Source organism: Tamandua tetradactyla, chromosome 5 (genome assembly GCF_023851605.1).
Source record: "Tamandua tetradactyla isolate mTamTet1 chromosome 5, mTamTet1.pri, whole genome shotgun sequence".
Taxonomy (NCBI): domain Eukaryota; kingdom Metazoa; phylum Chordata; class Mammalia; order Pilosa; family Myrmecophagidae; genus Tamandua; species Tamandua tetradactyla.
Genome location: NC_135331.1, coordinates 90430706 through 90447679, shown reverse-complemented (window position 1 = coordinate 90447679; position 16974 = coordinate 90430706). Strand labels below are relative to the sequence as shown.

At 38.6% G+C, this 16974-nt stretch overlaps 1 protein-coding gene and 1 non-coding gene across 3 annotated transcripts in view; both read left to right on the top strand.

Moving 5' to 3' along the window:
• The window catches only part of NUDT3 (nudix hydrolase 3), a 187967-nt gene that overhangs the window by 63902 nt on the left and 107091 nt on the right, over positions 1 to 16974 (top strand). For both annotated transcript variants that reach the window (XM_077161528.1, XM_077161527.1), the window contains exon 2: positions 12709 to 12819. In XM_077161528.1, coding sequence (XP_077017643.1) covers positions 12709 to 12819 — 111 coding nt within the window. The remainder of the gene's footprint in view (positions 1 to 12708; positions 12820 to 16974) is intronic.
• Positions 5667 to 5770, top strand: LOC143685332 (U6 spliceosomal RNA). The gene has a single exon (XR_013176578.1). It is a non-coding gene; the product is annotated as a U6 spliceosomal RNA (small nuclear RNA).

Below are 16974 nucleotides of genomic sequence, written 5' to 3'. Positions count from 1 at the left end.
GGCCTTCATTCTTAGTCTAGGCTCCGTATGTTTCAAATGTTTAAATGAGCTATCCAGACAGGGTGAGTTAGATTACGTGCTACAAATAATTTAGGTCCTGGACAAAATAAACCTTTCTTCCCTTGGTCTCAAAGAGTAGGTGAGGGTCTACGATATAGACAATATCTTCTTTACCCCTGTGTTCTGAATTACCTCAATCCTGACCTGATCAGTTTTGTTCTTATCTCTAAGTACCAGGTTATACATATATAAAACAGCCTCTCAAAATCTAGAAATAATAATTAGACTGTATTTGACTGCCATAAGAGCTTACCATCTAGACCCCTGTTTTCTTATAAGCATTTTCTAAAGCAGACCATACAATAATTGCTCTTTTGTTTCTGGCTTACTTTGCCTTACCAAATGTCCCACAGGTTCATACATAATGTTGCATGCCTCACAAGTTCGTTCCTTTTTGTAGCAGCACAATATTCATTCATAGGTATACACCATCGTTCACCAATCTACTTTCCAGTCAGCACATCCTTCAGCAACCTGCATTCATTAGGCATCATGTATAATGCCCAAAGTCCATAGTCCATCAACACCCTCAATTTGAAATAATTTCATTGTCCCCAAGAGAAAGATAACCAATAAACACAACCTCACCAAATAGGAAGTCTAAACCTCCCCTTAACTCTTGTCCCACCCCCATTATTCCCTGATGTTGCTGTGGTACTGCTGATGTTTTCCTGTTAACCATAGCCCATAGCATGCAATAAGCAGCTGTTTTTTAAAACATTCTGTTAAAAATAGCAAACTTCCTTTTCTCTGGAATCCAAGCAAGTGCAGGTAACTGTTCACTTTTTTATCTTGATCTTATTTTTTAAGAAGGGACAAATAAAGAGAAATTAGGGCTTACCTTTAGAAGCAGCCTTCAGGGCATTTACACATTTGGTAGGATGCAGCCCTATGTCATCAGGGGTGCCAGCAGAGCTCTGGCAGTAAAAGCAGTGCTGAAAGACTGCCTAATGCTAGGGTCGTTACAGTATTAGAAATGTGATCATATTAGATGTGTTACTGTGTGCAATTTCCTGGATATTAGTAATATATTTAAGGTATGTAGCCTGTTAATTAGGATTTCCCATATTTCCTAATGATTTTGGTTAAATAGGAATGTATATTACAAAATTCCTAATTTTAAAACTATAGTATGTAGCTTTAGTAGCTTAACCAGGTCTTGTGTTTCCTTGAAATATATATATGTTTCTTTAGCATATACAGGAAGTGCTTATATTTACCAATTTTTAGAATTGGGAAAGCTCTTTTCTGTTGAAACAATATTATAAATTGAGATTGAATTTTCAGACCGGTCTATTAAATCAATCCAGAATATATGCTAATCGTTGCACTAACAGTCTTTTAAAGTCAATTACCATAGATAATCTAATTTCTTTAAGAAAGATATTTCCAGAACTTTAACTTAGGATATCTAAAAAATGTCTCACTCCACAGCACCCTTGGCAGTGGAAATGGAGACTTGCTTGACACCCAAGGAATAGGGAGGGGGTAGGGGAGAATGGGGATAGCTCTTCTGGCTAGAGCTTAGCAAATAAATCCTCCTGTGTCAGTCTCATCCTTCCCAGAAGATTCTGAGACATATTTTCCCAAATGTGTCTCTCTTCCTTTCTGAGCTCAGTCCCACATTTATCTAGATTGCCCACTAGAAATATTCGTTAGACATCTCAACAAATACTCAGATTCATTGTGTTCAGAGAATAATTTACCACCTCTTCATTGTGGTTCTCTCCTTCACTCACCCCTCCACATTCTCCTTCTAGGAGGGCAACTCTATCACTGACTCAGTCTCCCAGCCCGCAACCTGTCAGTCACCTAGTCCTGTGGGTTCTTCCTTCCATGTATCTGGAAACCTGTCGCTAAATCCCAGCTCTGACTCCTACCATCCTCATCCTTTCTTAACATGAATTACCGCAGAAATCTGCATGGTTACCCATTCTGTATATTATTGTCAAAGTGACCTTTCTAAAACCCAAATTGGAATCTGTCATTTCCTTGCTTAAACAACTTCTTTGACTTCTCTATTGCCTTCCGGTTTCCATCCAACTTCTTTGTAATTGGACTCCTGCCTTTTTAACTAACCTTCTTAAGTACCCATTTCTATATGCTCTCTACATTCCTTTTTAAAAGGCATTTGTTATAAGGGATTCCCAAGTCAATTGGCCAGGCCCTTGATCTTGAGGCTGGCTTTTGTGAAGCTTATTTCTGTAGCAGAAATCTTAAGCCTTTCTATCTTATGCCTAAGAGTTACTTCCAGAAAAACCTCTTCTGTTGCTCAGGTGTGGCTTCTCTCTCTTTTTAAGCCCAACTGTGTAATTAAAATCATTACCTCCCCTCACTCCCCCACTACATGGGAAATGACATCCAGGGGTGAAAGTCTCTGACAGTGTGGCACATTACTGCCAGAGATGAGCCTGGCCCTGACACGGTGGGATAGACAATGCCTTCATGACCAAAAGGGGGAAAACAAATGTAGCAAAATAAGATTACCGGTGGCTAAAAGAGTTCAAATAGAGTCAAGAGGCTATTCTGGAAACTACTCTTCCTCAAGTTTTAGCTAAATGTTGCTAATTACCAGAGTGTATCAAACCCAACCCAAGCCATTCCTGTTAAAATGTCTACGTATAGATTATGGGGATGAAGGCAAGGCTATTTACTTAACATTGATTGTATGATGTGTGAATAAAACTGTTGAAAAATGAAAACTAGAGAAAATGTGGAGAAAGAGATATACCTATTCATGTTGCTAGGGAAGGTGAGAGATGCAGCTCTTCCGGAGGGCAGTGTTGTGATTCCATAGGAAGCTAGGATGGGGTTACCATGTGCCACCCCATTGCTGGGTGTATACCTGGAGGAACTGAGGATGAGGACGCATATGAACATTTGCACCATGGTGTTTAAAGCAGCAGCGTCCACGACTTGCAGTGGATAGAGGAAGCCTAAGGGTATAACGACTGAGGAAAGGAAGGGGTAACAATGGTGTTTACGTACCACAGACTACTGAGGGGCTAAAAGAGGGTATGAAGTTGTGAGGTAAGCAGCAGGGTGAATGAACCTTGAGGACAATATATTAAATGAAATGTCAGAAACAAAAAGACAAATATTAAAAACAAACCAACAAACAAAAATCTATTCCTCTCAACCTTAAAGAACATTTAGGGCTCTATCTGAGATTCTGCAAAGGTTTCATGTACTAAGATTATTTTCCAGAAGTGTACAACCTCCAGATGGGTTCCTAGGCCAGATTAGTCCTGAAACCCAGAGGTGCCAACATCTCTAAGATCTTCAACTAGTTCTGTCCCCCTATCCCATATTATCGACACCCCTTTCCAAAATGAAAAAGTTAGAATGAGCAGACCCGTAAGGATTGGGAAAAGGATCAAAAGAAGAATATAGCAGAGAAGATAGGATTGAACAAATAACAATGACTGCTGAATCATTATATTGATATTTCTTTTAGTCTCCAGTGTCTTGAAACAGCTAGAAGGAATAACTTCAAATTGTGAAACTGTTACCCATACCAAACTCTGAAGTTTATTCTATAACTCTGTGTTACAACATACTTTGAAATTTATTGCTTTTTTTGTATACATGCTATATTTCATAATAAAAAATGTTTTTTAAGAAAAGAAATTAATAAATGTATGTTATCTATAAAAAAGACATTTTTTTCATTTAATTATTAGTGCATTCTTTAATTTGTTTATCAAATGTTTATTGCCACTTCTGCAGGTCAGTTCCTGTGCCTTGGGATTATGTATGAGGCAGTCAACACAGCAGAACCTTAGATATCTCACTGACCTCTGACTCTTAGTGAGAATAGGCTAGGATATGCTGCACTGATGAATTTACCCTTGAAATCCCATCATTTAACACAACAAAATTTTATTCCTTGTTACAATGCATAGCAGTCATGAATTGTCAGACACTCTGAGCAGAAACTCTTCCTCATTCAGGGGTCCATGCTCATGGCCCCACCAGCTACAACTTGGGCATTGTGCCCAGGAAGAGAAAGACTGGATGGGTTTCTCGCTGCCTCAGCCTAGAAGTGACGCATGTCCTTTCTGCTTGCATTTCGTTAGCCAAAACTAGTCACGTGGCTCTTCCTAATGGCAGGGGAGCACTGGATACTGTAGGCAAGCTCATGAAATGTCTGGTGAGCATTATGGTGTGTGCCAGCCATTGAAATATAATCAGTCACCTTGACTTCTTGTCTGTCTTATTCACTGGATTTTACATTTCGCAAGGACTGAGCCCATAACTACCTTGCTTTTGTGTCTCAAACACATGGGCACTGTTAGGCATGTGTTGAATGTGTGTTTAGTAAAGAACCTTTTTGAACTTGGGTTCAGCTTGAGTCACTTCTTTAAGAAAACTCTCCTTACCATCCTCTGCTACCTCCACCCGGGGTTAAGTGTCTCTTTTCATAGTCATTGTGATACCTTCGGCATACCACAACCAAAGCACTCCTTACTCTTTTTTTTTTTATTTATTTTTTTTAATACATGGGTTCGGGAAGCAAACCCGGGTCCTTGGGCATGGCAGGCAAGCATTCTTACCTGCTGAGCCATTGTGGCCCGCCTGCTCCTTACTCTTACAAAAAAAAAAAAACATCTCTACTAGAAACTCTTTTCCTTTAGGGCTTTTATATTCTTTAAATTTTTGTGTCCAGCAATATTAAAGCAGTAAGAAAAAAAAAAGCCCTAAGGAATAAAACATTACTGATACAACTAAAGCTTCTTACTATATTTCTTCTTCCCCCTATTTGATTTATTCCCAGTTACTTCTTTTTCCTTTCATTGCACATCTGTGTGCCTAATCAGTATAATGATTTTCTTCTCTGTATGTGTAGATAACAAGTTGTCCCTGCCCCACCTTTTGATTTCTCCCTCCTCTGCAGAGACACCTGTGTCATGAATCCAATAGCCCATAATTGGGTGGGTCTGTTCCATGGGTCCATTTATTCATCTCTGCACTGATAATCACCTGTCTCAATAACTGGAGCTTCTTAAAAGGCATATCTGATACTTGGTCAGCCAGTTCTGGTCTCCTCAAAATTTCAGTGTTTTTCATCTCTGGATCCCCAGTTCCTCGTTGAAGATGATGCTTAATGAGTGTTTGTTACATAAATGACTAATTCTACTCCGCCCCCCACCCCAGCTTGGTATGTCATTTCAGGATCTTTTAGAAGCTTTGCCATTTAATTTCTTTTTAGAGAACATTGTATGTAGAAATCAAGCTTCATAATAAGAACTTGCTGACCAGAACACCACTTACTATTTTATAAGTTGTTACCTAGGCAGCTCAAATTGAGCAGTAAATGCCATGAAATGGGGCGGGTTAAACAATAGACATTTTTAGCTTATGGTTTTTAGGCCGAGAAAATGTCCAGATCAAGGCATAATCAAGGTGGTGCTTTGTCCCCAAATTGGCATTCTAGGGCTCCCTGTTGGCCACCCTTGGTACTTAGTTTGTCACATGACATGTCTCATAGTGCTGTTTGCTGGTCACTCCCTTCTCTTCTGGGCTGCTTCATTGGTAGCTTTCTCTTTGTTTGAATTTCATTCTCCTGTAAAGAACTTATAGTGATAAGATTAAGACCCATCCTAGTGCTCACTTCTGCAGCACTTATTCTAAAATTGGAACGATACAGAAATTAGCATGGCCCCTGCACAAGGATGACACGTAAATTCGTGAAGCGTTCCATATTTAAAAAAAAAAAAAAAAGGTAAGAAAAAGACATATCCTGATTGAAGTGGCCTATACCTTAAATGAAGAAATCACATCTAATGATCCTACTTACGATGCATTCACACCCACAAGGATGGATTAACTTTAAGTACATTTAACTTTAAGAATTGTACATATTTTCTGGAATATGTACAATTTCCACCAGATGAGATAGGAAGGAAACCTCTAGCTAAAGTAAATAATTTTTCTTCTGGTTTTTATAGTCAGTTTTTGATGGCTTGTCAAGGAACATTGTTGAGAAGAGCTATTAACTGGTAATTGTATTTGCATTAAAGTGTGACTACAAAATAATGAGGTTGGGTTTCTGAGTATTACAAGTAGTCTTATTTCATAATCATGTTTTCAGTGTGCAAAGTGATAACATTGAAAAATTTACTGATTAATATTTCACATTGAAATTTAGAAATTAAATGGTCAGGGGTTTCCTTTGCTTTGCTTTAGTTTTGAATTGTCCTTTCATTTGGATGGCCCTAGTCAGCCTTTGAAACAAATGCTTAGGTTTAAGATGGCTGGTAAATAAATACTTTGCTGGGAAGTAGAACTCTGGGTAAAAAGACTAACTTGTTATTTATTTAACACATCAGTGGAGGATTAACTCATTTTTCTACTTTCTCTTCTTAAATCTTCCTTTGGAGGACTTTTCTTTTTAACTTTTAACTTGATTTAACAAGCTTGATTATATTTTGGTTTATTTTTTCCTTTGACAAATAGAGTTCTGAAGAATATTTTTTAAATGTAAGATTGGTCATGATTTTCAAGGAGAATGGGTTTGGAAAAAATCCCCTTTTCCCTTTTAGGGAAAAAGTGTTTTATTTTAGCCTTCTAATTTAGTGTTATAAAACTAAGAGTAAGCTTTTGGAAGGCCGCTTTCCTGGGCTGCAGACGCTTGGGAACAAAGTAAGTGGCATTGACTCCCTCAGCTAATTGTCACATACTGGAATTTATTCAAGACTTAGCTGTCATTCATTGCAGTTTGCTGATAAGCTGAGGCCAAGGGTGATGAAGGATGAAAGTAGAATATCCAAATTGCAGAGGCCTCAACTGGAAGAGAGCAAAGAAGACTGGAAGGTCAGTGGTGCAGTCTTTAAGGGCCAGAAAGCATGTAACATTTTCTTTCAGGCAGCGAGGATAGCTAACTGCAGGGTAGAAATGAAGTATTCAGAGGGAATATGGTTCAGAATGAGGATAGGGGCTGAAAGACATCATCAGCAAGTGATAGCGAGTCCAAAAAACAAGATGGCGGCTTAGCGAGGTGTGGGATTTAGTTCGTCCTCCAGAGCAGCTAGTAAATAGCCAGGAACAGTACAGAACAACTGTTGGGGCCACGCCAGTGAATGGACACATAGCATACCCAAGTCTGGACCAGCTGGACCGGCTGCGAGCCCACCCAGAAACGTGAGTTCCCCAAGCCGTGGTGGCCGGCACCCCTCCCCCAGAGGCTGCTTCCCAGAGGGGAAAGAAAACAGACTTTACCAGCAGCAGGGGTGAGCACAACCAAATGCCAATTTTGGAATTAATTAACAAATACTGACTACTAAACATAGGCCCCCAGCTCGGCTGAACCTTGAGTAAAAGTGGAGGTTGCCCCAGCGCAGAGGGGGGGGGCTGACAGAAAAAGAAAAAAGAAAAAAAAAACAGTTTTTTGGGGGATCTGAAAAGGTCTGGGCCCTGCAGGAAAGGAGGGGGCACATAGGACCTGGAGATACACAGAGCAACGTACCAACTTAAGCTCTTGATTGGCAAACCCGAGGAACGGGGTCCTGCTCTGAAAAGGATTTTTCTTTTTCACCTTTGTGGCGTTGTTTCTACGAATTTATTACTCTTTGGATACAGCTACAAGGCTTCTCAGGCTCCACTGCCCCAGGCATAGGCAAAAACAGGCTTGTTTGAGAACTTCTCTGGAGCCTGTGCCTTCCCCAGGAGAGGGCTGGGGCCCAGCTCAGGTGGAATCACTCCCTCAAGGAATTCAGACCCCAGGGTCTGGAAAAGGGAAGCAATTAAAGCCAGCCTACAACCTCTCCTCTGTCTCCACCAAGCCCCCAGCAAGGAGAGTCTGCTGAAGTTAAAGGTACCAATCACCTTATGCTGGTAGGACCCACAGGCATAAAAGCGCCACATACTGGGCAGGATAGGAAAAACACAGAGTCCAAAGACTTCATAGGAAAGCCTTTTAATGTACTGGGTCTCGTCCTCAGGGAAAACTGATGCAGATGACTCTTTCCTCCTGACAGAAGGCCAGTTTGGTCTGGGAAAATCTGACTGGGGTCTATAATACTTAAGTAGATCTTCCTAAGGGGTGGGGGAAAGGCACCATACAGGCAGGGCAAGAAACAAAAAAACAAGAACAGAAAAATTCTAATCTATTAAACAAAACCTAAGCTAGAGGACTAGAATAAGCTGAACTGAATGTCAAAGAACAGATAGACAAAAAAATCATCCAGCAAGAAAATCCTAGGAAAAAAAAAAGTGAAAACAATCTCCAGAATAAACTAATTAAGGTAATTAAATGCCTAGACGCCAGCAAAAAATAATCATACTAGGAAATTATACTAGGAAAATTGAAGATATAGCCCAGTCAAAGGAACACACCAACAATTCAAATGAGATACAGGAGTTGAAACAGTTAATTCAGAATGTTCAAACAGACATGGAAAACCTCATCAAAAATCAAATCAGTGAATTGAGGGAGGATATAAAGAAGGCAAGGAATGAACAAAAAGAAGAAATCAGAAGTCTGTAAAAACAAATCACCAAACTGTGGGAATGAAAGGCATAATAGAAGAGATGAAAAAAACAATGGGAACCCACAATGGTAGATTTCGAGAGACAGAAGATAGGATTAATGAACTGGAGGATGGGACATCTGAAATCCAACAAGAAGAAGAAAATATAGGGAAAAGAATGGAAAAATAAGAGCAGGGTTTCAGGGGCAACATAAAGTGCATGAGTATATGTGTTGTGGGTGTCCCAGAAGGAGAAGAGAAGGGAAAAGGAAGAGAAAAACTAATGGAGGAAATTATCACTGAAAATTTCCCAACTCTTATGAAAGACTTAAAATTACAGATCCAAGAAGTGCAGCTTACCCCAAAGAGAATAAATCCAAATAGACATACTCCAAGACACTTACTAATCAGAATGTCAGATGTCAAAGAGAAAGAGAGAATCTTGAAAGCAGCAAGAGAAAAGGAATACATCACATACAAGGGTAACCCAATAAGACTATGCGTAGATTTCTCAGCAGAAACCACGGAGGCGAGAAGACGGTGGTATGATATATTTAAGATACTAAAAGAGAAAAAGTGCCAACCAAGAATTCTATATGCAGCAAAATTGTCCTTCAGAAATGAAGGGGAAATTAAAACATTTTCAGACAAAAATTGACTGAGAGAATTTGTAACCAAGAGACCGGCTCTGCAAGAAATACTAAAGGGAGCACTAGAGACAGATAAGAAAAGGGGGAGAGAGCAGTGTGTAGGAGAGTGTAGAAATGGAGACTATCAGTAAAGGTAAAAAGAAGAAAAATTAGATATGACATATAAAATCTAAAAGGCAAACCCGTAGAAGAAAGTACTACCTAGTACAGTAATAACACTAAATGTTAATGGATTAAACTTCCCAATCAAAAGACACAGACTGGCAGAATGGATTAAAAAACAGGACCCATCTATATGTTGTCTACAAGAAACACATCTTAGATCCAAGGATAAGCATAGGTTGAAAGTGAAAGGTTGGGAAAAGATATTCCATGCAAATAACAATCAGAAAAGAGCAGGAGTAGCTATACTAATAGCCAACAAATTAGATTTCAAGTGTAAAACAGTTAAAAGAGACAAAAAAGGACAATATGTATTAATAAAAGGAACAATTCAAAAGAAGACTTAACAATCATAAATATTTATGCACGAGGCCAGAATGTTCCAAAATACATGAGGCAGACACTGTAAAGAGAAATAGACACATCTGTCGCAATAGTTGGAGGAAGTGATGGTTTAGGGAACAGTTGTGAGTTCCTCTAGTTTGAGAAATAATGCCAACCCAACTTTACCTCCAGACCAGGAGTCCATCTAACTTTTACATCTGTTCTAGAAAGAGATAAGTAAGAAAAAGGAACTAGGAGGATTCTAGATTTTATTTCAACTATAAACAGAATGCTGGTTAAGTTTGAATTAGTAAACTATATTCTTTTTTTTTTTTTTTTTTTAACGGAAAGGAAAAAAAAATTAACACAGCATTTAGAAATCATACCATTCTACATATGCACTCAGTAATTCTTAACATCATCACATAGATGCATGATCATTGTTTCTTAGTACATTTGCATCGGTTTAGAGGAACTAGCAACACAACAGAAAAAGATATAAAATGTTAATATAAAGAAAAGAAATAAAAGTAGTAATAATAGTAAAAAACAACAACAACAAACAAACCAACAAGCAAACAAAAACAAAAAAAACCCTATAGCTCAGATGCAGCTTCATTCAGTATTTTAACATGATTACTTTACAATTAGGTATTATTGTGCTGTCCATTTTTGAGTTTTTGTATCTAGTCCTGTTGCACAGTCTGTATCCCTTCAGCTCCAATTACCCATTGTCTTACCCTGTTTCTAACTCCTGCTGGACTCTGTTACCAATGACATATTTCAAGTTTATTCTCGAATGTCCATTCACATCAGTGGGACCATACAGTATTTGTCCTTTAGTTTTTGGCTGGATTCACTCAGCATAATATTCTCTAGGTCCATCCATGTTATTACATGGTTCATAAGTTTATCTTGTCTTAAAGCTGCATAATATTCCATCGTATGTATATACCACAGTTTGTTTAGCCACTCTTCTGTTGATGGAGATTTTGGCTGTTTCCATCTCTTTGCAATTGTAAATAACGCTGCTATAAACATTGGTGTGCAAATGTCCATTTGTGTCTTTGCCCTTAAGTCCTTTGAGTAGATACCTAGCAATGGTATTGCTGGGTCGTATGGCAATTCTATATTCAGCTTTTTGAGGAACCGCCAAACTGCCTTCCACAGTGGTTGCACCCTTTGACATTCCCACCAACAGTGGATAAGTGTGCCTCTTTCTCCGCATCCTCTCCAGCACTTGTCATTTTCTGTTTTGTTGATAATGGCCATTCTGGTGGGTGTGAGATGATATCTCATTGTGGTTTTGATTTGCATTTCTCTAATGGCCAGGGACACTGAGCATCTCTTCATGTGCCTCTTGGCCATCCGTATTTCTTCTTCTGGTAGGTGTCTGTTTAAGTCTTTTTCCCATTTTGTAATTGGGTTGGGTGTCTTTTTGTTGTTGAGTTGAACAATCTCTTTATAAATTCTGGATACTAGACCTTTATCTGATATGTCGTTTCCAAATATTGTCTCCCATTGTGTAGGCTGTCTTTCTACTTTCTTGATGAAGTTCTTTGATGCACAAAAGTGTTTAATTTTGAGGAGCTCCCATTTATTTATTTCCTTCTTCAGTGTTCTTGCTTTAGGTTTAAGGTCCATAAAACCACCTCCAGTTGTAAGATCCATAAGATATCTCCCAACATTTTCCTCTAACTGTTTTATGGTCTTAGACCTAATGTTTAGATCTTTGATCCATTTTGAGTTAACTTTTGTATAGGGTGTGAGATACGGGTCTTCTTTCATTTTTTTGCATATGGATATCCAGTTCTCTAGGCACCATTTATTGAAGAGACTGTTCTGTCCCAGGTGAGTTGGCTTGACTGCCTTATCAAAGATCAAATGTCCATAGATGAGAGGGTCTATATCTGAGCACTCTATTCGATTCCATTGGTCGATATATCTATCTTTATGCCAATACCATGCTGTTTTGACCACTGTGGCTTCATAATATGCCTTAAAGTCAGGCAGCGCGAGACCTCCAGCTTCGTTTTTTTTCCTCAAGATGTTTTTAGCAATTCGGGGCACCCTGCCCTTCCAGATAAATTTGCTTATTGGTTTTTCTAATTCTGAAAAATAAGTTGTTGGGATTTTGATTGGTATTGCATTGAATCTGTAAATCAATTTAGGTAGGATTGACATCTTGACTATATTTAGTCTTCCAATCCATGAACACGGTATGCCCTTCCATCTATTTAGGTCTTCTGTGATTTCTTTTAACAGTTTTTTGTAGTTTTCTTTATATAGGTTTTTTGTCTCTTTGGTTAAATTTATTCCTAGGTATTTTATTCTTTTAGTTGCGATTGTAAATGGGATTCGTTTCTTGAGTAAACTATATTCTTTACCAGTGTTTTGTGTGTATTTGTTTGATTTTCTTAACAAAATTTCTAATAAAAAATCTAGTTTTATCTCAGCTGAAACTATAAGAAAAAGGATTTTCCCACTTTTCTTGCAGACAGGAGAAGTTCTCAGTGTACATATAACACTTAGGATGGGTGACCTCTGGTCATCCACTGGAGCAAGAACTGGGACACACCAGAGGGAAAGTGTTGGAGCTGTGGTGTCCACCAGGGCCAAAGGCCGAGGACCTCTCTACTTCTGGCAGTCTGGGTTTCTTCACGATATGCTGACAGGCTCATCAATGACAATCTTTTCTTTTCTTTTCTTTTTTTTCTGAGTCCTTTTGTCATCTTATCTGTTCCTGTGTTCAAACAGTTTTAAGAAAAAGATCTAGGGAGGGGGTAGATAGGACAAATGATTGAGAGTCTGAGGGAATTGTAGAGGTAATGGCTATTGCTACAGATCCCTTTGCACTTTTACTAGGCAGTTTGTCTTGTTTATCTATTTTTTCAAACCCAGGAATGAAAGGAAGTGATTTGGAGAGGTGTAAACAAAAAATAGGTCTTAGTTACTTTTATTTTTGTAGTGTTTAACTCTGAATTTTTATGAATGTGTCTTTGTTGAGTTTTTAACCCACACTGTAACCTATGTAACTTCAGGTACTACTCGTGAGCAGTAGTCGCCATCCAGACCGATGGATTGTCCCTGGAGGAGGCATGGAACCTGAAGAGGAGCCGAGTGTGGCAGCGGTCCGTGAAGTCTGTGAGGAGGTATGCTCCTAGGAGAGAGGGCATGGCTGTGTCTTATAATCGTGAACCTGTCCTGTCTGTGTAGTTCTTTATTAGTATTCATTGAATAAATATACTGGTGTTTAATAGTTACCATGTGCATCCTTGATTAAAGGGGCAATTGCGCTGTGGCATGGTAATGGTTTTCAGGCACTCTGTGTAGAAAGGGAAATTGTAGTAGAGACTGTATCTACTTCTGCCAGACATTTCTTTGTGTCTTCCCGTGGATATCTTCCAACAATTCCTCTGTAACCTGTGGCAGAGATCAAGAGAAATAAGAGAATTATTATTTAATAGGCAGTGTTGCTGTAAATGACTCATTCTCACTGGCCTTTGAATGATGATGAGGAGGCCCTTGTTCTCTTGTGCTCCTTGGGTCCTGGGTCATGGAACACTAGTGATAGCAATGATTCTGTTAGTATCTTCTTTTTTATTGAGTCAAGTGATATTCAGCATACATGCATTAAGTGCCTGGGCCATACTCCAGAATAAACAGTCAGAAGAAGTAAAGTCCTAGACTCTTAGTTCCCGTACTTCAAGAGTTGACAGTCTTTTTGGGACACTTAGAAACAGATTGCAGTTCAAAACCAGGAAAAAGGAACTAATGTTTCTCAACAGCCTCTTTGGCACCATCATATTCTGCTCTGCTTGTTATCTCGTTTAGGATTCACACCTTGGTGCATAGGTTTTATCATCCTCATTTGCTTGCTCTTGCCATATAGGTCCATTTCGTTGTTGAGAGGGGATTTAAGATGGTTTCTAAGGATACATTAGAACAAGTCTAAATTTTCCATTTCTTTTGGGTCCAACCCTCACTAAAGCCCTCTTAGACCAATCTTACCCCACAGGAATTCTTTCCTTGCTCTGAATTCCTCTAAGACTTTTGTTGTCTTATGTTACTCTCATCATGTATCCATTAACCATAATTAGATTGTAGCCTCTAAGGACGAGATCATCCTTAGATAGGTGTCGTCTCCTATTTAAAATCCTCCCTTCCTGTGCCTAGTGCACAGCCAGGCAAATAGAGAGGAATTAATATATGCTTTTGTGATGGATGGATTGATGGATGGACCAACAGAAGTGCTGAAGAAATACCCCAAGTGGAAATTATCAGAGTAGAGAAAGTGATACACACTGACAGAGAGGACCTGAGTAGGGATTTCATAGATAAGAAACTGTTTACATTGGGTGCTGAAGAGCCTGACTGGGTGGAACCAAATGGAATCAAGAGGGAATATAATGAACATTGACGTGGGAATCCTGGTTTCTGATTCTGATTCTGTCAGTTAATAGCTTTGTGCCTTGTGAGAAAATAACCCAAAAACTCTCTGGACCATGGACCCTCATTTGAATACCTTCTTGTTTATTCATACACCAGGAGGGTAGGATAGGATTTGAGGTTCAAATAAGAACACCAACGTGAATGTTTTTGTAAATTTTATATCACTTCATCAGTTAGTATATATGTAGCTGAAATTATTAGTATACTTCTATTGTTCAGTAGCAGGTTTATTATATCACATAGCAAGAAGTCCCAAGTTTACTAGCTCAGAGTATTAAGAGCCCATGTTATTCCCACCTTTCTATTTTGCCATCCTTGGTGCATTGTTTTTGCACTCAGGCTTGTCTCCCCATGGTCACAAGATGGCTGCCACAGTTCCAACCTCATATGCATTGTGCAGGAAGCACAGTTTCTCCTCGTGGATCTGTGTTTTTTTTTCCTTCTGAAATTTTATTGAATTATAGTCACATACTATATAATAATCAAAAGTATTCAATCAGTGGTTCACAGTGTCATCATATAGTTGTGAATTCATCATCATAATCGAGTTTTCAATATTGTCATTACTACGAAAACAATAAGAACCAGAATAAAAATAAAAGTAAAAAAGAACACCCCAAACTTACCATACCTCCTATTCCCCCTATTATTTATTTATTTATTTATTTATTTATTTATTTATTGCCTTTATATTCTTACTCATCTGCCCATGCACTAGATGAAAGAAGTGTTAGTCACAAGGTTTCCACAATCACATGGTTACACTGCGAAAACTATATGGTTATACAATCAATCGTCTTCAAGAATCAAGATTACTGGATTACAGTGCGATGGTTTCAAGCATTTTTCTCTAACCAGTCCAATACAACAAAAACTAAAAAGAGATATCTATGTAATGCATAAGAATAACCTCTGGAATGCCTTTTTGGAGATTTCTATTTGAAATCTCTCAACCACTAAAACTTTATTTTGTTTCATTTCTCTTCCTTCCCCTCTTGGTCAAGAAGTCTTTCTCAGTGTCATGATGCCAGGGCCAGACTCGTCCCTTCGGAGACTGGTCCCACATTGCCAGGGAGATTTACACCCCTGGGAGTCATGTCCCATGTAATGGGGAGGGTGGTGAGTTTATTTTCAGTGTTGGCTTAGAGAAAGAGGCCACATCTGAGCAATAAAAGAGGTTCTCTGGGAGTGACTCTAAGGCATAATTATAAATAGTCTTAGCTTCTCCTTTGCAATAATAAATTTCATAAGGGCAAGCCCCACAATTGAAGGCTTGGTCTATTAAAGTGGTAGTCCCTGATCTAGTTTGCTAGCTGCAGGTGTCTCAGGTGTCACACAGATACCTGAAGTTCAGGGAATGGCCAGGTTATATAAAAGAGCTCAGCATCTCAGAATTTAGAAATAACAGTCACAATTCAAAAATAGATGTGACCTCTGTTAGAACTTAATTTAATCTAAGAACCTTTACAATGAGCTTTCCCCTGATAACCTATGCGCTTGAATTCATTTCTCAGATTTTATTTGTTATAGTTAGTTCATATTAACAAGGCATTATAATATCTGTCTTTTCATTTCTGGCTTATTTGATTCAACATACAGTCCTCAGGGTTCATTCACCTAGTTGCATGTCTCACAACCTCATTCCTTATTGCAGCCACTCAGTATTACATTGTATGTATACACAGAACAGAATGCAGTATACCAGAAATGGAATGACTTTTTAAAAGGGGGAATTTAATAAGTTGCTAATTTACAGTTGTAAGGCGTGGGCATGCCCCAATTAAAGCAACTCTATTAAATGTCCACATTAAGTCACCAACAAGAGGTTACCTTCACTCAAGAAAAGCCATTGAAATTCAGGGTCTCTCTCAACTGGAAAGGCACATGGCAAACATTTGTTTTACTAGCTTCCTTTCCAGGCCTCTTGCTTCATGAAGCTCCCCCAGCAGTGTATTTTATCTTCAAAGGTCTCTGCTGCGTGGTCGTTTGCTTTGTGACTCTTTCGGAATCGCAAGCCTTTTCCAAAATGCTTCCTCTTTTAAAGGATTCCAGTAAACTAATCAAGACCCACCTGGAATGGGTGGAGTCACGTCTCTCTCTAATCCAAGGTTAATACCCACAATTGGATGAGCCACATCTCTGTGGAGATAATTTAATCAAGTTTCCAACCTATAGTACTGGATAGGGATTTAAAGGAACCATGTTCTCACAAGATTGGATCAGAATTAAAACATGGATTCTCTAGGGTACAGAAAGCCCTTGAAACCAGCACATCTGCAATGCTTGTGAGAATATCAGGTCTTCTGCAGTTGGGGAAGTTTAATATTTCCTTATCTTTCTTCAGTATCTCAAGGGGACTTTGCAAATCCTTTTTTATTGTCTACCCAGATTACTCTGGGATGTATCAGAGCACCACACTAATCTGTATGAACCAACAGTATCTCCCTATTCAAGATTACGTGTAATTATGGTGTTTGAATAAACTGACCATACAAGTTGAATTAGATAGTGTACTACAGAAAATACAAATTTTACACCAAATAAACATCTCTTCCTTTGGTCTCATACTGAAATTGGAGATTTAAAATACAGTCAATATCACCTTTTACCCTTTAGTCTGATTTACCTTAGTCCTGGCCAGATCAACTTCATCTTTTTTTTTTTTTTCAGATCAGCTTTATTTTTATCTCTAATTGAAGTCTGATCTGTTTTTCAATTTTTAAAATATTTGCTGTATAGGGTAATGCTGACTTTCATAGTTACAGAACTCTAACTCTGAGTCTCAGGTGTCACACAGATACCTGAAGTTCAGGGAATGGCCAGGTTATATAAAAGAGCTCAGCATCTCAGAATTT